Raw genomic sequence first — 21,511 nt, forward strand, 5'->3', positions numbered from 1 at the left:
TCTTACTTTCCCATCCCCAGCTTCATACAGTGCCTGATCTATGGCAGATCTCCAGTAGATGTAGAAAAAAAAAAAATTTTTTTAATTATTTATTTATTTATTTTTTGAGCAAGTGAAAAAATGCATGCATGCAAGAAGGAACAGATGAAGGCTGTGCTGCAAGGCTCAGGGCCCTCTTCCCACCCCCAAAAGACCTTGGAAATGGACAATCCCTTACTTGGCAGCCACAGTTTAGATGGTAATGATGATTCAGACTTTCCCTCTGCAACAAGGACAGGTTCTCCCAGGGTTCGATGTAGTTGCACAGATGGATGAAGACTTTTCCATCATTAAGGACCTGACCTTTAAGGGGAGATGGAAGATAGCCTAGTGTCAAGCTCACAGTTAGCTCCTGGAACTCCAAGAGCCCAGCTTCTTGAGGAGCCCAGAATTGCAGCTTCTTCATCGGCATTTTGGTAGCAGTGGGTACATGGAGCTCAGTGAAGGAACTAGACAAACCCCTGTACCCTTTACAACAAGGAAATTAACAGATTGTATTTGTATGAAAGAGAGTTATGGGATCTGATGAATTCAAGGCCTTTTCTTTACCATAGTGCAAAGAGAATAGCATAGGTTTTGAAGTCAGACTCTGGTTGGGACACCCTTCTTTTCTATCATTTACTAATGGTGTGACCTTTAAAATGTCACAGAACCTCTCAATTGAAGATGAGGATAATAAGGTTGTTACGAGAATTCAGTGAGAGAATGCCTGTAAAGTTCCCAGCATAGTTCTGGGCCTACAGAAGATGTTCAATAAATAATAGGTCCCTCCACTTTCCAGCCCCATCCCACAATATCTACACAGGCCAGTTTCCCACCCCTTGGATACCTATTTTAGAAGTCTTTCCCCTTCCCCATAGGAATGCCCTCCCCTCTTCTTTGCTTACCAAACTCCTCCCCATCGTTCAAGGACCATTTGCAGTACTACCTCATCTTCAAAGCCATCTGTGACCACTCTAGCCCATACCTCTCTTTGAACTCACTGAGCTCCTACTCTGACCTCAAACCAGGAATGTAGAAATAAGTATAACAGGCTGTCTTCCCCCAAGGAGCTTAAAAACTAGTACAGTAGACAGATAAGTAGGCAAAAATTACACTATTGTGTGATTCTAGTAAAAGAACAAAGGAAAGGAATGTTATATCTGTACATAGAAGGGGCAGGGGGCAAGGAAAGTATCAAAGAGAAGATGATATTTAAGCTGGGCCTTGAAGGAATGGGTAGGCGTTCACCTGCTAGACAGTTGGGAGGAAGTACTTCTGGTCATTGGGACACTTCTGTGCAAAGGCAGAGGAACACAGCCCAACAGAACATTTTCTGCAACTGCAAGTAGTTTAGTTCAGCTCTAGGGCAAGCAAGGGACTGAGAACTGCCACTAACAAGAGACAGCTGGAGAGGACAGCAGTGTTCAGGTCACAAAGGGCTTTCAAGATCAGGTGAAGGAGCTTGTACCTTCTCCTGAAGGGCATGGGTGCCACTGATGACTTTTCATAGACTTGTGTTTCATCATTTATCCCCACACCCACCCTTGGTTAGACCTTGACCACCTTGAGGGCAGAGACCATGTCTCCTGCTGCCCCTGATGCACCTCAGTGCCTAGCAAAGGGCTAGACACACAGAGGGTAGATGCTTAGGAAGGAAGTGGGATAACCAAACTTGAAAGGCCTGGTCTGCTAGTCCTAGGACCTGGGGGCTCAGTGGCATGCCTGCTTTCACCTCTCCCATCCAGAGGCTCCCCAGCCCAGCCAAATTTCACACCCCTAGATGTGAAGGTAGGGGAGCTGGAGAGCTCCTTCTATTGTGGCCTCCAATGTCTACCACTTCCCAAAAGCCATGTTTGGACTGTGGACTCTTTGAGGACTGTGACTTGTTACTGAATCTCCACTCTCCCACCCAAGGCCTGGCTTATTCATTGCTGAAAGATGGATGGATGGTGGAATTCCACTACCTGCTCTCCTACCTCCTGTGGTTTTCCTTTTCCTCTCCCTCTTGCTAAATCTTTTAATCCTTGAGGCAAGTTTAGATCCTGCTTACACAATGAGGTCTTCCCTAGTCATGCGCAACCGCACAAATACCTCCTTTCCCTGAATTATTCTCAAAATAATTTTGCACTGCATTCATTCAATTATGGAGTCATATTCTCATGTAGTTCTTTAACTGTTTTGCCCCAAGAAATTCAGTATGAGGGAGACATGCCTGGGCCCAAGTTCATGGAGACAGAACCGTGTTAAACTACAGGCTCCTGTTAGGCTGTGCTTTGCTATGCCCCAGAATAGGCCTGGGCTGTGAGTCAGCCACACAGGCCTGCTGTGAGCCAAGAGCATGACCTGATGTGGCTGTACACGTAGGTTACAGTAAATATGGGGTGTGTGTGCACACGCAATCCTCCTTTACTCTGTGAGGCTAATACCTCACCTATGGTATTGTGTCCGGTTCCGGGCCTTGTGCTGCAAGGACAGGGTATAAAGGGTTCTGGGAACCATGGCTTACAAGGAAGAGCTCAGCCTGGAAAAAAAGCAGACCTCAAGCAAGGGTGCATGTGGCTATTTCTGCCATCATGGGGCAGAAAGTAGAGCTGAACCTTCAAAAGGTGACTTAAGAGGGACAGAGTTTGGCTCAAGGTACCAAAAAACTTATGCCAATTAAAAGTGTTTGCAAATGGAACCAGCTGCCCTAGGCTGGGAGAGCAAACTGTCCTTGAAATGTTGAAGCAGTGGCCAAAGTCACTGTAATAAGGATTCTTCCATTGAAAGGGAAGTTACCAAGGCTCCTCCCAACTCAAAAGGCTGCCCCAGTAGCCAGAAGCTGCCTCTCACTAACAAAGCTCCCTTCTACGCCTAAGCAAACGCCACTGGCTCAGCCTGCTGCCCAAGGAAGCCCCCTGGCTCCTCCCTGACCGACCTCCTCGCGAAACAGGCTCTATTAAGCCCAGTGGCTGGTCTTGAACTTACCAGTCAAGAGATATTGTTTCTGACTGTTGGCTTCTAGTTTCACACCACAGAGAGAGGAATCCAGAGGTGTATAGATATACTGAACATCCTTGACTTTCTCAAACCCTTTAAACATCTGAAAGGCAAAGCCGAATGGAGCCAGTGAGTACTTTATATCTTTACAGGCAAAAAGTTCTCATTCCTCAGTCTAACAAACTAAAGGCGAGTTCAAGAGTTGGTGTACACAGATGGCCCAGCTGGGTCATTTCTAAATAACCTTGGGTTATTCCAGTGAGAGGGGAGGTACCTCCAGTGGCCCTGAGCACGGAAAGCTATGGGACAAGATGGCCACTGAGGTACTATCTAGCACTGTCACTTGGATCCCATGGGCCCTGTTCCCAAGATCTCATCTGCTTCCATTTCAGCATCTATTCCCAAGGACCACTCACTGAACCAGGTCACCTGATACGTACAAGCCCCACCCCTCCCAGAACACAGACCCCATTCCCTCCGCCAGCCCAAGGGGATAAATGCTCTGTCCTGTCCTCATGTACCTTTATCTGTTTGATTTCATACCGGATCATTTTTTGGGTGTTGGCAGGGTCTGCACTGGCAGGAACTACCTTCTCACTGGCGATTTTGGCCCGGATCACTGCACAGGAAAAGATGGAACCTTCAGCAATCAGTGGGAGCAATCCCTGTGGGATCTGGATGTTATAAGATAGTGGGGCCTCTGGTGAATTTTGTGAGGGAGTTCTTGGCTTAGGTGCTGTTGGGTTGTAAGGAGGAGGACCGTGTATGTGAGTGGGGACTGGAAACTCCTCCCATGTAGTGGCTGCTCAGATTCTAAACCCCTCTGGCCTCTCAGGGGTCCTATAATCTCTTTCTGCCTTTTTGAACCTGTTAGTAATAAGAGCTCTAGTCCTCCATAGCCCTGGGCTGCAGTAGGATAAAGGTGGGAGTCAGAGGACAGGGAGGAAGAGGTGCCCCTTGAGGTCAGTGTGCTGCTGCTCAGTTGTTGATGTAGCCCCAGACCTCAAACAGTGCCTGCCAGAGTTGATACTAGTAAATACTTATTGAGTTAGAACATATTCTGAACCTGCACCAAGGCAGCCCATCCTTGCCATTGCAGCATTAGTCAGAAACTGCCTATGAAGTTCCTCCTCTGTGCCTGGCTTTGCACTAGGCACTAGGCCCATTGACCTAAAGCAGGGTCCCCCTCCTGCAGAACTCATGGTTTAGCACAGAATACACGTATAAAGAACGACAGCACAGTATAGGAGGAGCACAAAGATGTTAAGAGGTGTTGTGAAAGGACCAGGGAGGTAAGTGGGAGTCAGGACGCCTCAGGGAAGAGGGAATACCTGAGTTAGGCAGTGAAGGATGAACAGGAGTTTACCAGAGCAAAGGGCATTCCAGGCAGAGGGAAAAGAAATGTCAAAACGTGTTCTTTGGAGTGGGGGCATGGTGGCAACCACAGTTGCAGGCAAGGACGCTGAGACAGGATGTTTATAATGTAAGCCACCACTACTTCCACCCCAAGCCCCCGACACACATCCAGTAGTTCAGAATTACTGGATCGCTCTGGTGTCACTTCGTTCCGTATTGGAGGAGGGGCTTCCCCTCCCACTCCGCCCCTCCCCCAGACCCCTGACAATCATTATTTCTTTACAAACCAGCCAGGCTCTGCACTTGCACAGCTGCCCTTGCCCAGCAGGAGGCAAGGAGTGTGGGTATTTGAGCTCCTCCCTTTCCATCCCGAATCCAAGACTAAACAGATTAGCTCCTCAGCCCTATCCAACCCCTCACCCCCTGCTGTGGAGCTCGCGACCCGCGACTCACCTAGCGCTGAATAGCAGACGTGCTGCTGGGGGTGCGCAGGGGCGCAGCTGCACGCCTCGCTCAGCGCGGGGGGCCGCAGCAGGGCCAGCAACCGCAGCAACAGCGCCCAGCCTGGCGCAGCCTGGGGGCCCCGGGGCATGACACCGCAGAGCGCCGACCACGCCGGAGCCTGTGGGGTCTGTCAGACCAAACAGACCCTCCAGGACTCCTTCAGAAGGCGTTGGGCCCCTCGCCCTAGGCTTTATGGGCGGCCCAAGGGCCAGTCCCTCCCCGATGGACTCCACCCTCCCCTGGCTCTAGGCCACCCGAGGCTGCAGGATCCGAGGCCCTCCTAACCGGCAGGCTCAGTAAGATAAAAAGGCAAGTCAGGAGAGAGGCTCCTGGCCTCTGTTTCCCCGCCTGAGATATTAAGGCACAGGGAGAGGGAATGGTGTCACAGGCAGAAAAAAAGAAAGAAAGAGTGACAAAGATAAATGCATGAGGGCACAATGACCGAAGGATTGTGATTCAGGCAGAAGGAACATGAGTGAGGAGAGAGACAGAAAGAGTGAGGCAGGCAGAGTCAGAGAGAGGCAGACAGAATTACAACAGGCAAAAGAGACAGTGACAGAGAAGGACGGACCCCTTGCTGAGCTGCACACTGGGAATGAGACAAGCTACTCAGGGCTTCTTTCAGCTGCAGGAAGTGTTTTCAATGCCCTATTTATGAGGCTCCAAAGCAACAGCAAACAGTAATGGAATAGGACAGAGAAAGTTGGGGTGCGAGTGTGTCTTGGCTCTGTTGGCTGGGGGGTGGGGAGGGGTGTCAGAAAGCAGCCAGTGCTTTAGAAACCCTTTCCCATACCCAGATCCTCAGCCTCTGCGATGGCTGGGGGCAATGCTTTGGTGAGGGCTCAAAATAAAACCTGGGTCCTCAAAGCCCTCTCCATATCCTAGGCCATACTGATTCCTATCTCAAGACGCTGCTGTCTGGGGGCTTTGACATGTTATAGAAGGTGGGGCAGCTTAGAAAGGTGCTCAGATGGCTGGGACCTGAATATGAGTCTCCTGGCATCTAGTCTAGTGCCCGTTCCACTCCACTATGCTGCTTCTTCTATCGCCATTTTGTAACAGCTGGGAATTCTGCCTTTGAAGGATGATTCTTTTGGGTTAAGGCCTTTCCAGTTTGTATTGCTCCTCTATAAAACATTCTGAATTCTTGCAACAGCTGTTTTCCAACCTCAAAGCTGGCATACTAAGCCATGTTTAGTGGTGGGCTTGGGGAGTTGCTGAACAATGAAGAGAGTGTAGAAGAGGGAGATGAGGACCAGGCTCAGTACAGGAAAACTGGACATTTGGAGAGGGAAGGAGGGCACTGAGAGCTGGGAGAGGCACACCAAAAACGAATGTTAAGATTCCAAAGATATATTTTTTAAGTGAGGTTTTTTGAGGTATAATTTACATATATATATAATTTACTCCTTCAAAGATGCATTTTGTCGTGTTCTCTCTGGCTGAGGGCCAGTCCTGCCCAGGGTTTGCCTAATGCAGAGAAGACTGAAGCAATGAGTTTTAAAGATACGGTGAGTAACAACTAGGAGAAGCAAGGTTCTTGTATCTCCGCCACTAATAACGCTGTGTGACTTTGGGCATGCTACTGGCACTCTATGGGCCTCAGTTTTTCAATGTGTAAAGCAAGTAGCTTGGAATCATTTTTTAAAGGACCCTTTTTCCAAGGGTAGTCTCAATAAAAATATTTGTGGGATTCCACAGAGACAAACACACTCTGACCAATTCATTCCTTTTTCCTCTGCTTCCAGCTGACACTGCCTACATTCCCTGTGGTGGTGAAGATTGGCCACGCTCACTCGGGGATGGGCAAGGTAAGGCAGAGAGGTCTGCTGAGCTCCAGCGTTGAGGACTGAGACCAAGAAGGTTCTGAGAGAAAGCTCAAAGGGCACTGTACAGAGAGCTCACTTGTAGGCTGCTCTTCTGCCTCTGTTATTGATAAAGTCTTTCCAAGGAAAAGATGCTTTGGTCCCTTCTGAAGGCATGAGTGTTGCCAGACTAGGCCTCTTTCAACAAACAGAGTGCAGGCTACCTGCTTAGTCTCCTGGTCTCTGGCAGCAGGTGTGGTCTCTGGGCCCTGGGAAGGGAAGATAGAAAGGGCCTTGTAGGGAGTTGTGACATGCCAGTTTGCATCTAGAGTAGGAGTGCCTCAATGGGTTTGGCTCAGGTCTCTTATGACTTCTTAGCGTGTGTATGTGTATGTCTGCCTCTCTTCCCCTCTGTCTTGCTCCAACATTAGGTCAAAGTGGAAAACCACTACGATTTCCAAGACATTGCTAGTGTGGTGGCCCTCACCCAGACCTACGCCACAGCAGAGCCTTTCATTGACTCCAAGTATGACATCCGGGTCCAGAAGATAGGCAACAACTACAAGGCTTACATGTGAGTGAGGGGCAGACTCTCAGCAGATATGCTCCATTTTCTCCTGAGTCGGAATGGGGGAACTAAGCCTCCGGGTAGCAACCAACTCTAAGTTTAACCTCATCTGGCTTACAAGGTAGATCAGGGAGAGGGTGCCAGCTAAGCCAAGGATTATTAAACCGGGTTCCTTTTCATTGGAGGAGGGGTCCATGAACTTAAATGAGAAAAGAAATTAATATTTATTTTCACTAGCCTACAAGTAAAATTTAGCATCCCCCTCGATTGTGAACATAGATGATAGACCATGGTAGTCATAGCAGTACCTGAGACTTTGTCACCAATAGTAATCACAGATAATTTTGAATCACATTACAGATGTTACAGACACTTTTAAATACCATTTATTCTCTTCACCACTTCAAAATCATGGTAGTTATTAGACCTGCCACTGCATCCGATTGTTTACAAAGAAGCGTATATACTGCTAATCACAAATTTGTTTAATGTTTTGATAATTATTTAAAATGATTGGATTCCTTTGTATTTTATACATTTATACATCTTACACATGTTATACATCTAAGAAGTGACCCATAAACGTCAGCAGACTGCCAAAGCACAGAAAAATTAAGAAACTCCTGACGTAATATATAGCCCGGAAATGCTATACAGCATTAAAAGCCCTGTGGTTATGAAGTAGATGGCTTCTCCAGCTGACTATCCATTTGCCAGCATGGAGAGCCAAAGCTTTCTTCCATTAGAATTTAGAAAAAGAAAAGATTTCAAGGCTACCCGACCTTCCATAATTTACATAGGAATGCAAATGGTTTATAATTCCAATTTTGGAAATGTTACACCCCCTCCTGCTTCCTTCACCCCACCACAACTTTTTTGAAATTTACAGTTGTTTTTTTTTTTTCTTTACAAAGAAAGAACATTGTTAATATATGAATTTACCACTTGGGACTCCAAGGTTGAACAGCCTTCCCCATTTGATTCCATTTTTCTTTCCTTTTTCTCCCACCCTCACTCCTTTTTTCAGCATTTATACTCCCTGCCCCTGGTGGAAACCCTGGTGGCGTAGTGGTTAGGCTGCTAATCAAAAGGTCGGCAGTTTGAATCCACCAGCTGCTCCTTGGAAATTCTGCGGGGCAGTTCTACTCTGTCCTGTGGGGTTGCTATGAGTTAGAATGACTGGACCGCAAGGGTTTTTTTTGTTTGTTTGTTTTGGTCCCTGCACTCCTCAAATAACACCCTTTACAACCTCTAGTTTAGCCCTTTCGCTCACATGGTTTTATGTTGCTCTCCTCCTCAGACTCTGAGCTCCTTGTGGGCAAGAACAGTGGTGTCACCTCTGTGCCCCACCACCTTGTACAGCAGCAGGCACATGGTAAACCAAAAACAAAAAACCAAAGCCAAACCCGTCACTGTCGAGTCAATTCCGACTCATAGTGATCCTATAGCCCCTATGGGACAGAGTAGAACTGCCCATAGAGTTCCAAGGAACTCCTGGTGGATTCTAACTGCCAACCTTTTGGTTAGCAGATGTAACACTTTTTTTTTTTTTTTTAATTTATTCTGCTTTAAGTGCAAGACTACAAATCAAGTCAGTCTCTCATACAAAAACTTATATACACCTCGCTATATCCCCCTAGTTGCTCTCCCTCTAATGAGACAGCACAGTCCTTCCCACCACTCTCTATTTTCATGTCCATTTGGCCAGCTTCTGCCCACCTCTGCCCTCTCATCTCCTCCAGAAAGGAGCTACTGACATAGTCTCATGTGTCTACTTGATGCAAGGAGCTCACTCACTCTTCACCAGTATCATTTTCTATCCCATAGTCCGGTCCAATCCCTGTCTGAAGAGTTGGCTTTGGGAATGGTTCCTGTCTTGGGCTAACAGAAGGTCTGGGAACCATGACCTCTGGGGTCCTTCTAGTCTCAGTCAGACCATTAAGTCTGGTCTTTTTACAAGAATTTGGGGCCTGCATCCCACTGCACTCCTGCTCCCTCAGGAGTTCTCTGTTGTGTTCCCTGTCAGGGCAGTCGTGGGTTATACCCAGGCACCATCTGGTTCTTCTGGTTTCAGACTGATATAGTCTCTGGTTTATGTGGCCCTTTCTGCCTCTTGTGCTCATAATTACCTTGTGTCTTTGGTGTTCTTCATTCTCCTTTGCTCCAGGTGGGTTGAGACCAATTGATGCATCTTAGATGGCCACTTGCTAGCATTTAAGACCCCAGAAGCCACTCTTCAAAGTGGGATGCAGAATGTTTTCTTAATAGATTTTATTATACCAATTGACTTAGATGTCCCCTGAAACCATGGTCCCCAAACCCCCACCCCTGCTATACTGGCCTTCGAAGTATTCAGTTTATTCAGGAAACTTCTTTGCTTTTGGTTTAGTCCAGTTGTGTGATCTCTCCTATATTGTGTGTTGTCTTTCCCTTCACCTAAAATAGTTCTTATCTACTATCTAATTAGTGAAAAACCCTCCCCTTCCCTTCCTCTCTCCTCTCGTAACCATCAAAGAATATTTTATTCTCTGTTTATTTTTTGAGTTCTTATAATAGTGGTCTCATAAAATATTTTTCCTTTTGCAACTGATGAATTTCACTCAGCATAATGCCTTCCAGATTCCTCCATGTTATGAAATGTTTCACGGATTCATCATTGTTCTTTATCAATGCGTAGTATTCCATTGTGTGAATATATCATTTATTTATCCATTCATCCGTGAATGGCACCTTGGTTGCTTCCATCTTTTTGCTATTGTAAACAAAGCTGCAGTGAACATGGGTGTGTGTACATCTGTTTGTGTAAAGGCTCTTATTTCTCTAGAATATATTCCAAGGAGTAGGATTGCTGGATCGTATGGTAGTTCTATTTCTAGCCTTTTAAGGAAGTGCCAAATCAATTTCCAAAGTGGTTTACCATTTTACATTCCCACTAGCAGTGTATAAGTGTTCCAGTGTCTCCACAACCTCTCCAACATTTATTATTTTGTGTTTTTTGGATTAATGCCAGCCTTGTTGGGGTAAGATGGAATCTCATTGTAGTTTTGATTTGCATTTCTCTATGGCTGATGATCGTGAGCATTTCCTCATCTATCTGTTAGCTACCTGAATGTCTTCTTTAGTGAAGTGTCTGTTCATATCCTTTGCCTGTTTTTTAATTGGATTATTTGTCTTTTTGTAGTTGAGTTTTTGCAGTATCGTGTAGATATTAGAGATCAGATGCTGATCCGAAATGTCATAGCTAAAAACTTTTTCCCAGTCTGTAGGTAGTCTTTTTACTCTTTTGGTAAAGTCTTTGGATGAGCATAGGTGTTTGATTTTTAGGAGCAACCAGTTATCTAGTTTCTCTTCTGCATTGTTAGTAATGTTTTGTATACTGTTTATGCCATGTATTAGGGCTCCTAGCATTGTCCCTGTTTTTCCTTCTATGATCTTTATCGTTTTAGATTTTATATTTAGGTCTTTGATCCATTTTGAGTTAGTTTTTGTGCATGGAGTGAGGTATGGGTCTTGTTGCATTTTTTTGCAGATGGCTATCCGGTTATGCCAGCACCATTTGTTAAAGAGACTGTCTTTTCCCCATTTAACTAACTTTGGGCCTTTGTCAAATATCAGCTGCTCATATGTGGATGGATTTATGTCTGGATTCTCAATTCTGTTCCATTGGTCTATGTGCCTGTTGTTGTACCAGTACCAGGCTGTTTTGGCTACTGTCGCAGTATAATAGGTTCTAAAATCAGGTACAGTGAGGCCTCCCACTTTGTTCTTCTTTTTCAGTAATGCTTTACTTATCCGGGGCCTCTTTCCCTTCCATATGAAGTTGGTGATTTGTTTCTCCATCTCATTAAAAAATGTCATTGGAATCTGGATCGGAATTGCGTTGTATCTATAGATGGCTTTTGGTAGAATAGACATTTTTACAATGTTAAGTCTTCCTATCCATGAGCAAGGTATGTTTTTCCACTTTTGTAGGTCTTTTTGGTTTCTTGCAGTAATGTCTTGTAGTTTTCTTTGTATAGGTCTCTTACCTCTCTGGTAAGATTTATTCCTAAGTATTTTGTCTTCTTGGGGGCTACTGTAAATGGTATTGATTTGGTGATTTCCTCTTCAATGTTCTTTTTGTTGGTTGGAGGAATCTAACTGATTTTTGTATGTTTATCTTGTATCCTGATACTCTGCTGAACTCTTCTATCAGTTTCAGTAGTTTTCTTGAGGATTCCTTAGGGTTTTCTGTATATAAGATCATGTCATCTGCAGACAGAGATACTTTTACCTCTTTCTTACCAACCTGGATGCCCATTATTTCTTTATCTTGCCTAATTGCTCTGGCTAGGACCTCCAGCACAATGTTGAATAAGAGTGGTGATAAAGGGCATCCTTATCTGGTTCCCAGTCTCAAGGGGAATGCTTTCAGACTCTTTCCATTTAGGATGATATTGGCTGTTGGCTTTGTATAAATGCCCTTTATTATGTTGAGGAATTTTCCTTCTATTTTGCTGAGAGTTTTTATCATGAATGGGTGTTGAACTTTGTCAAATGCCTTTTCTGCATCAATTGATAAGATCATGTGGTTCTTGTCTTTTGTATTATTTATATGATGGATTACATTAATTGTTTTTCTAATGTTGAACCATCCCTGCATACCTAATATGAGTCCCACTTGGTCATGGTAAATTATTTTTTTGATATGTTGTTGAATTCTATTGGCTAGAATTTTGTTGAGGATTTTTGCATCTAAGTTCATGAAGGATATAGGTCTGTAATTTTCTTTTTTTGTGGTGTCTTTACCTGGTTTTGGTATCAGGGATATGCTGGCTTCATAGAATGAGTTTGGGAGTATTCCGGCAGACGTAAGTCTTGACCACTGTGCCACAGGACTTTCCACATGGTAGGCACCCAATAAGTATTCAGGGAGGAGCCCTTGTAGAAAACTGAGGTATAATTTTTTTTTTTTAACCTTTACTGACTCAATTCCTGATTTTGATGTGTTTATAATTTTGTATTTATAGGCTTCCTAGGAATTGAGGATTGCTTTAAAATTACACATGATGTAAAACAGGATATTTTAAAAAGCTGTTATAAAAACTAGCTAAAATAGATGATTCCAGGAACCTAGGAAAGCAAATTTCCTATTTTTTAATTTTAAAAGTCCCCTAAATAAAATCATGTATCTGATAAAGGTATAATATCCAGAATTTATAAAGAACTCCTAAAATTTAGCAAGAAAAAGACAAACAACCCAATTTAAAAACAGGCAAAGGACCTGAATAGACATTTCACCAAAGAAGGTATACAAATGGCCAACAAGCACCTGAAAAAAATGCTCAGCATCATTTAGTCATTAAGGAAATGCAAATCAAAACCGCTATGAGATACTACCTCACCCCCCACTAGAATGGCTATGATTAAAAAAAGAAAGACAAAAACAAACAGAAAATAGCAGGTGTTAATAAAGGTATAGAGATACTGAAACTCTCATTTATTGCTGGTGGGAATGCAAAATAGTATATCCACTCTAGAAAACAGTTTGACAATTCCTCAAAGAGTTAAACAGAGAACTACCTTAAGACCCAGCATTCCCAATTCTAGGTACATACCCAAAAGAATTGAAAGCAGGAACACAAAGAAAAACCTGTATACCAACGTTCATCACAGCACTCTTCACAATAGCCAAAAGGTGGAAATAATCTAAATGTCCGTCAGCAAATGAATGGATAAACGTACAGTGGAATGTTAGTTAGCCATAAAGAGAAATGAAGCCTGATTTATGCCACAGCATGAAGGAACCTTGAAAACATTTTGCTGAGTGAAATACATCAATTACAAGTGTATAGAGACAAAGGTAGATGGGTGATTAACAGGGGTGGGAGAGAGGGGGGAAGTGGGAGTCATTGCTTTGGGGAGTTTCTATTAATTGTAGTAGAATGATTTTGAAAAGGATAATGGTAATGGTGGCACAACATGATGAACATAATCAATGTCATTGAATTGTCTGTGTAAAAATTGTTGAATTGGCACATATTTTGTTATATATTTTTTTAGCCACATTTTTAAAGTCCCCTAAATAAAACAAAAATGTTTATTGATGATAATAGTGGAGTCAGAGTATCTTGATCCTTAAAAGGAGATGCCAAATTTTTAAGAGTTAGAGTTTCCAAAAGCAATTTAGAGCGAAGCATAAAAAAAAAAAGAGAGAGAGAGTGAATTCTCAAAGATTGATGAGGGGTTGGTGACCAGAACACCTTTAGAAAAAGTTTACTTTTTTATTTGTAAGAGACTGTCAGTTATTTGAGGGAATGCTTAGGTCCTCTCAGCTTCTCTCCACCACTCCTCTTCCCCCAACTTTTATCCATATCCTTGCTCTCAGAAGAAGGAATTGACCTGGCATAGCCAAGATAAGGTTTGGGATTTTCCCCTTCTTTTCCAGCTCTCCCCCTGGAAAACCCTGAGACACCCGTGTTTGGAGGAAAGAAGGTGATGTTCCTGTCTCCACTCTCAATGGAGGCCAGAAGACCTAAGAGTCCAGGGTGGCAGTGGGCCTGTCATTCGGTGGTCTCTCAATATCCCCTTTACTCCCACATGCCCCAGGCAGCCTGTCTGGGTCTGTGTCCTGTTTCCTGTGGTTAGAGAAGAGTGGGAAGTGAACTCTTAGGGAACTTTGTGAACTTTAAAGTACCATACAAATGTATGGGACATTATTACTATTTACTTGAAGTTTCTGAGACCCTATTATATATCATGGCTCTGTGCTGGGGAACATAGAAGTGAGTGACTCCCTATCCCTCCTCTGAGGAGCTCAGTCTAGTCACAGGACACATTTGTAAACCACCAGTATTATGACTACAAAACCAAAAAAAAAAAACCAAACCCAGTGCCGTGGACAGTGCTGTTTTATTATGATTCTGTCTTTGTGTTTCTGTTCAGGTTTTGCAAGCCCCTTGGCTGTTGTCGTTGTTTTTCTGAGCTACGTAGTGGGGTATAGGGGAAAGAGCATCACACTGAGGGAGCCAGGAAACCTGGATTTTTATCTCATAGCTGCCTGGACGAGATAGACATACAACCTTGGACAAGTCTCCTAGCCTTTCTGAGTCTTATCTCCTTGTCTGTAAAGTGAGGGAAAGAATCCTACCCTGCCCACAGCAGAAGGGTTTAAGTGAGGCTTTAGTGAGGGGTTTGGTGAGGAGGAATATTGGAAAGTTGTCAGTGCTGTACAAGTGTGAGGAGTAGTTATTCCCATCAGTTGGCTCACTGGGCCACCTCAGGCTGTACCTAGGTTTCTCAGTGTCTGGAGTCAGATCTCGGGGGAGGATATTCTTGGGAACTGCTGAGTGGAGATGAGCACATACAGTCTTCAGACAGTACTGAGTGATGGAGATGGAACATGAGGGCTCTGTCAGTGATGGGAGCAGGGCTTTTCTGCCCCTAGGTGATCTTCTTCCTCTTGACTGTGTCTAGGTTGAAGACTCATCATTAAAAAGATGTGGTTTTTGTGCTTTACAGTTTATTTGAGCCTATATCAATTGGTCCTCATAACAACCCTGTATTTACAGATAAGAGAGTCTCAGAGAGGTAAAGTGGTTTGCCGAAGGTCACTTAGCCAGTTAAGAGTAAATCCAGAACCAGAAATCAGGTTGTCTGCCTCCTGTTTAGTCCAAGTCTAGCCAACTCCAACATGTGCTCAAGGATGGAGGGTGAGGGGGGCACAACAGAGAAGAGGTTGACTGCTGGATGCCATCAGTTCCATTTGACTGATAAAGCAACTTAAGCCCAAAGAGGTTAACTGACTTGCCCAGAGTCACATTGTTAATGTGGTGGGCCCTCAGAAACTAACTGTTGAATGAATGAATGAGTGAGCCAATAAGGAAGCAATGGGAGATATTTACAAGAACTCTAAGGGATTACACAGGATCAATTCAATTCAGTTTGTACATACTGATCAGACATCCCGGATTCTGAGCAGGTAGACTCTGGGAATACACAATATATATCCTCGAATGATTACAGACCTGTGCATAAAACTTAGCTCAAATAACTAAAGTAAAAAGTGAATGTAGGTTTGTAGATGAGGTATAGGCATAGTATTGTAGGGGTGCTAAGGAGAGCAAGAGCTCATCTGGTTGAGAAGATCCAGGGAGCCAGAGAGGTCTAGGCTGGACCTTGTAAAGAAGAGGAGGGTATTGCAGATGGGGGTTTGGCAGAAGCAGCTGGGCTCTAGGCTGAGCAGACAGCCCCCCCGGGCTATTTGTGGGAGCAGTGGGTGGAGAAAGCAGCCTTTAGCTAAAATTCTGGAAGGTTCTTGTTTTTCTCTTGTTGGTGTGGCTCACTGCCTGTCTTGTCCTGGTGGGACCTTGTTGCAGGAGGACATCCATCTCAGGGAACTGGAAAACAAACACAGGATCTGCAATGCTGGAGCAAATTGCCATGTCAGACAGGTGAGTGAGAGGGAGTACCTGGTTCGGTGAGAGGGAAGCTTTCATAGATGAAGAGATTTAAGAAGTAAGCCCTGCCCAAAGGGAGCCTCTGATCTAACAGGACAAGCCCAAGCAGCCAGTTAAAAAGATCAGACAGGACTAGGTCATGTGTTAAATTATGGAGATAAAGACTATACAAGCTCCAAGGGAAGACTAGTTAGTATGGATTGTAATAGCCAAAGAAGGCATCCTAGAGGAGGTGAGACCTGCTCTGGGCCTGGAAAGATGAGTCAGCTCTGGAGAGCAGAGGGCAGGGCACTGTAGCTAAGGGAATAATCTCCATGAGGGGAGGGAGGGATGAGAAAGGGAGAGGGAATGGGAGAGGTGGAGGTGGCAAGAAGAGCTTGACCAGCAGGCCAACTTGATGGAAGCTAATGCCCCAGGCTCAGGACACCTTCCTGTCCCCTCCAGGTACAAGCTCTGGGTGGACACCTGCTCTGAGATGTTTGGTGGCCTGGACATCTGTGCTGTCAAAGCTGTACATGGCAAAGATGGGAAAGACTACATTTTTGAGGTAAGTCTGGCCCAAGGAGCATCTCAGTGAAAGACAACTCCTGAGGCTAGAGGCCAAGTTCTTGGCTTGAGAACTGTGTAGGCAGCCCAGACTGCATTTGGGTTAGTGTTCTGGGCCACAGGAAGATTCCCAACTGGCAGATCAGTGGCTGTGCATAGCAATACACCTCTGCAAGTGGGGAGTCATTGCTGCCAACTGGCTAGGCTGACCGACACCATGTTGTAGGAGATGCCAGATATGGCTTCCTGGGGCCCTAGCTTAATGCCATTCCTCTGAGAAAGGCTGTAGTGTTTTTACCATTCTCATTCTCAGAAAGTTGACCTTGGGATTCATTGGGTTCAACCTGCTCATTTTTCAGGTGAGAAAACTGAGGCTTAAGGCCAAGAACACATGCCCAAAGCTAGTGAATCAGTATCTCAACCTGGTCTCCTGGATGCAAAAAATTCTTCTTAGCATCTTACTGAGTCTTGGAGACATATTACTCAGCTTGGGTCTTTGCTAACTCCCTTTTCCTGAATTAAGAAAGGCAATGGCAGTATGAATCTTTCACACATATCCCTGCAGTCTTCTGAGAGCACAAAAAGCCTCCCTTTTAGGACTTGGTTGTATTCCCACAGTACTGGTGTCAGGATCCCTAAAATGGGCTTCAGAATCTCCTCCATGGCTTGCTTGGGATCTAACCTTCTGGGTGGTCACCTCCCCTCTCTGGGTAGCTCAGTTTTCTCATTCATAAATGAGAGAGGTGGGCTATAGTCTATGATACAAATAGGGCAAAAACTTCCTGAAGGAGGAAAACATTGATCTGGGCCTTGAAGGATCAGAAGAATCAGGGTTGGTGGTGAAAGAGGGAAGGCAGCCTGCCAGATAAGTAGCAGAGGCAGGAATCTAGTCATTTAATGAGTGGAGCATGTTTGGAGACAGAGATTGTGTGGGTGAAAAGTCACAAAGAGATGAAAACTGCCTCCTGTGACCCAGGGACATAAGGGAGTGTGTTGGCCAGATCTTTCTCTCTTCCTGCAGACCCCTTAGCCCTGGGGCTGCACTTTCTCCTTGCTCTTACCTCTCCCCACTACATTCAGCCATCAGTCTTTCAGACTAACTGAGTCCCGGTGTAGTTGAAGTTTGGGGGAAGGGCCCAAGGCTCAGGTTTGCAGGAGGAGGGGAGAAAGATCCTACTCCCGCTTAGGAACATGCTTCAAGCTGAAGATAAGAACATCAGCTTCACCTCCAGCTTATCTCTGTCAGTTTAACTCTTTCCCATTCTGAAAGACTGTACGAGGCCTCTTATGTTTCTAGTCCTTTTCCTCACTTGGCCACACCTTCCATCAGGTCATGGATTGCAGTATGCCACTGATTGGCGAACACCAAGTGGAAGACAGACAACTCATCACAGAACTAGTCATCAGCAAGATGAACCAGCTGCTGTCCAGGACCCTTGCCCTGTCTCCTCAGAGACCCTTAACCACCCAGCAGCCACAGGTAAGTGGCTGGGAAGAGACACAAGAGAGCCAAGAACCGTTCCAACCCTCCCACCACCCCCCACCCCCCTTGCTCTAGGCTTTGGGTCTAGGATGGAGTAGAGGTCAGATATCCTCAGGCCTGGATGTGATCTTAGAAGTCTTCTCCCTCTCCCTTTCCTTACCTTCCCTCCCATTTGGAGGCCTGATTATCTTCCACCACCCCTTATAGAGACCTACTTATTAGCAGTCTGCAGTACCAGCCGTAGAAATGTCCAGGGATGGAGTGAGACCTGGGTCTCTTCCCTATAAACTTGAAGTCTCCAGGGAACCAGAGCCAGTTTCCCCTGGGAGCCAGGATGCCCAGTCTTTTAAATTGGGATATTCCTGAGGAGGGGCTGGATAGGACCTCTTACCAACTATTTATGTCTGTGTGTGATGGGTGTGCCAAATTTGTGGAGAAAGAAGGGTCTTTCTGGGGAATCTGCTGGTCTCGACAGAGGGGAGAGTCAGGTCCCTCATTCTGGGAGAAGGTAACAAGGCAAAACTCCTGTTAGAAATCTTCTCTGCTTCACGAGGGAGAGGAGGCAGCCTTCTTCAGTGGCCTGTGATACATGACCCATGGCCAATCCCATTCACATGACATCGTACCAGCTGCAGGTTGAGTGGGAAACCCACGCTGAAGCTTCTGTAGAACATCAGGCCCTGAGGCCTTTGAGTGGACCAGAGAGAGTCAGGGACCCCGGGCCAGGGGTGCTTTAGTCCCACCTAGAAGTTACCTTACTTTTCAAAAATATCACAAATCTTCTTTTCACTGAACTTTTGTGTAATGAAGTGGTAAGAACTTGGGATAATGAATGAAAGGACCGAATCCTAGTCTAGTTCTGCCCCTACACAGATGTGTAACTTTGCGGGGGGTCGGGGGGAGCAGGAATTACTACCCTTTCTCGGAATCAAGTTTTATCAAATTGTAAATGAGAATTCTCTCAGAAGTCTTTCCTTTAAAATCCTGCTTCAGTTAGTGAGTTAGAATAGAATAGTGATCCAGAGTGTGGGCTTTGAAACGAAAACTTCCCGAGTTTGAATCCTGGTACCTCCATTTACTAGCTTTGTGACCTTGGACACGGTCCTTTTCTGTGGCTCATGAGAGATAATAACAATCCCTGGCTCACATGGTAGTTCAGAGTATTAAGTGAGATACCAAAACCAAAACCCACTGCCGTTGAGTCGATTCCTACTCATAGCGACCCTACAGGACAGGGTAGAGCTGCCCCACAGAGTTTCCAAGGAGCGCCTGGCAGATTCGAACTGCTGACCTCTTGGTTAGCAGCCACAGCAGTTAACCACTATACCACCAGGGTTTTCTAAGTGAGATAAGGCACCTAAAATATGGCATAGTACATATTAAGTGCTCAATAAAGGTTAGCCATTATTACTTGCTGCAAACAGTTAATGTGCTTGGTTGCTAACCAAAAGGTTGGAGGTTCCAGTCCACCCAGAGGCACCTTGGAATAAAGTCCTGGCAATCTGCTTTTGAAAAATCAGCCATTAAAAACCCTATGGAGCACAGTTCTACTCTGATACACATGGGGTTGCTATGAGTCAGAATCGACTCCACGACAACTGGCGTTTGTCTGTTATCATGTAAGTAAGCAACCTCTGGGCTTCGGTTCCTTAAGTCTCAGGCTTTGAAATCACCCTTCTCTTTTCTGCATATCAGTGCTCACTGAGAGTTTTACTGCAGCCAGAAGCAAAGGCAATTAGATTCTAGAAGTTCTTCAGTAAGAAAGAAGGCTGACAGCCTTACTCTGAAGGGGGAGTCTGGATTATTAAAGCAGTTTGGATTCTTTAGAATAGCAAATTACCTAGGTTTCTCTTCTCATCATTTGATTGTCACAGAATCATAGCATAGAAGTGTAGTTCGTGTTTATAAGAATGGGCCTGAATTATCAAGAAAGGGTTAAACGGTAGTCAGTACTGCGTATTCTGTTTACGAAGACTGGAAACATAATATATAAGAAGTATTTCCAACTAAAATAAAGTAATATGACGACTGGCAAGTCATTTCCCTCTCTGAGCCTCAGTTTCCCCATCTCTGATATGAGATGATATCTAAATGCCTTTGAGTTCTAAAAATTTCTTTGAGTGGAATACTGATGCTCAGGAAATGGGAAATTCTGGACTAAGAGAAGTTGACCGTCTGGGTGTCTGCATTGGGAGTAGCCCCATGCAGTGGGGTGTCATCATACGTTAGCTCTTGTGGGCAGTTCATATCTTCTGTAGCTGGCTCATACTTTGTCTGACTCCTAGCCAAGTGCCCTGAACTTCAGGGATTTAGTCACTAGAGAATTATAGCCAGGTAATTGGGAGAACAAAAATTAATTGCTTGTCAGAGATACAAGGCCATTATTTATATATTGTGCTTAACTAGAGGTGATGAAAAGAATTTCATGGTTAAAAACATAATCAGCCCTGTGGTTAGATTTTATAAATCTGATGAAGCCAAGATACTTGGATCCTAGTCCTGCCTTTTAGTCTACACTGACTCTGTCGATGATAGGATTGGCGAATTTTTGCTTGGCCCTCCCTAGAGAAAGAGTGACAAGTGATCCCCTTCTTCCCTTTAGCCCTGAGAAATACAGAGGACATCCGGTAGCCTCTTAAAGAATTTTTGACTGAGTAAGAGAGCCCGACTCTGCCCAGACAAGATAAACAGAAATGGGCTGCTCCAGGATTCTATGAGGGGTCCTGAAGTACTTCTGTAAGTGTGTACAACACTCTCTCAGCCTTCTGCGAGGGAAGTCATCCTGAACTAGAGGAAGGCTGTGCTGAGAACTGGGAGACTTGAGCTTAGCCCTGGCCTTGCTGCTGGCTGACCAGGTGACCTTGGGCAATTTCTCCGCATTTCTGTGCCTCAGCCAGGACCTTTGTTTGTAAAATGAGGGATAAACAAAAAAATCACCTTCTAGCAATAAAATTTAGATTATATGAAAATGATTTCTGATGCATAAAAGTTCAATAACAAGAGAGACATCGCACAAAAATATTTTCCATTCCAGAGATGTCACATAAAAGTATTTTCCATTTCACAGAAAGCACTCCTTGGAACAAGGCCCTTATTTTTATAAACATTAAATATTGCAGTTTAAACATTTTAAAGGGAAATCTATAATATATCAGAGTCAAAGCAGGAAGCAAGGTGAGGAATGAGCCTCCCTAAAGATGGGGCTCCTTGCAGAAATCCCACTATCCTTCGCTCAGCCTCTCATTAGAGGCTACAGCAGGATGTTGTGGGAAGCTTGCCAGGCTAGCAGTCGGGGTGCTCAAGCCTTAGTCCCTACTCTGCCTTAAGGTTGTGTGACCTTGGGCAAGTCACTTCCTATCTCTAGACCTCTGTTTCCTCACCTATTAAATCGAGTTGAATTAGATGATCTCTAGAGTCCTTCTGTGCTCAGCTCACATGATTAAATTGATCTTGTAAATGTTTCTCAAGTGCCTTGTAGGCAGGGGCCGTGCCTTATTCGTCTCTGTGTTCCTGCTGACTAGCACAGGCCTAGCCCAGAATGTTGCTTAACCTTAGTTTAAAACGGATGCTAGGCTCTAGGTCTTCTCCTTCTCTGCCTCCTTTGCTCACTCCTCCACTTCTGTAAATCTCTAAATGTCAATGCCCCAGAACTTGGTCTGTGTCTACTCCCTGGTGATCTCGGCCAGTCCATATCAATCTCCTGCCCTGACCACCCCTTTAAAATCCAGATTCACATTTTTAACTCTTGCTTGAAATCTTTACTTCAGTGTCTAAAAGGTATCTTAAATATAACATGGCCAAAGCAGATCTC

The 21,511-nt window shown here is 44.8% G+C and overlaps 2 protein-coding genes across 6 annotated transcripts in view; one reads left to right on the forward strand and one right to left on the reverse strand.

The window, feature by feature from the left end:
- TIMP4 (TIMP metallopeptidase inhibitor 4) overlaps positions 1-5,400 on the reverse strand; it is an 89,120-nt gene extending 83,720 nt beyond the window's left edge. For 4 of the 5 annotated variants that reach the window (XM_049861876.1, XM_049861877.1, XM_049861875.1 and 1 more), the window contains exons 1-3: positions 4,810-5,400; positions 3,522-3,619; positions 2,989-3,103 (exon numbers count right to left, since the gene is read on the reverse strand). In XM_049861876.1, the coding sequence (XP_049717833.1) occupies positions 2,989-3,103; positions 3,522-3,619; positions 4,810-4,948 (352 nt within the window). In that variant the 5' untranslated portion in view covers positions 4,949-5,400. Of the gene's footprint in view, positions 1-217; positions 343-2,988; positions 3,104-3,521; positions 3,620-4,809 lie in introns of all 5 variants that reach the window. The other variant, XM_049861873.1, reaches the window with a different exon arrangement.
- SYN2 (synapsin II) overlaps positions 1-21,511 on the forward strand; it is a 197,795-nt gene that overhangs the window by 160,085 nt on the left and 16,199 nt on the right. Inside the window, exons 6-10 of the mRNA XM_049861846.1 lie at positions 6,609-6,671; positions 7,097-7,239; positions 15,591-15,665; positions 16,116-16,218; positions 17,548-17,697. Coding sequence (XP_049717803.1) covers positions 6,609-6,671; positions 7,097-7,239; positions 15,591-15,665; positions 16,116-16,218; positions 17,548-17,697 — 534 coding nt within the window. The remainder of the gene's footprint in view (positions 1-6,608; positions 6,672-7,096; positions 7,240-15,590; positions 15,666-16,115; positions 16,219-17,547; positions 17,698-21,511) is intronic.

This window comes from Elephas maximus, chromosome 20, assembly GCF_024166365.1.
Source record: "Elephas maximus indicus isolate mEleMax1 chromosome 20, mEleMax1 primary haplotype, whole genome shotgun sequence".
Taxonomy (NCBI): Eukaryota; Metazoa; Chordata; class Mammalia; order Proboscidea; family Elephantidae; genus Elephas; species Elephas maximus.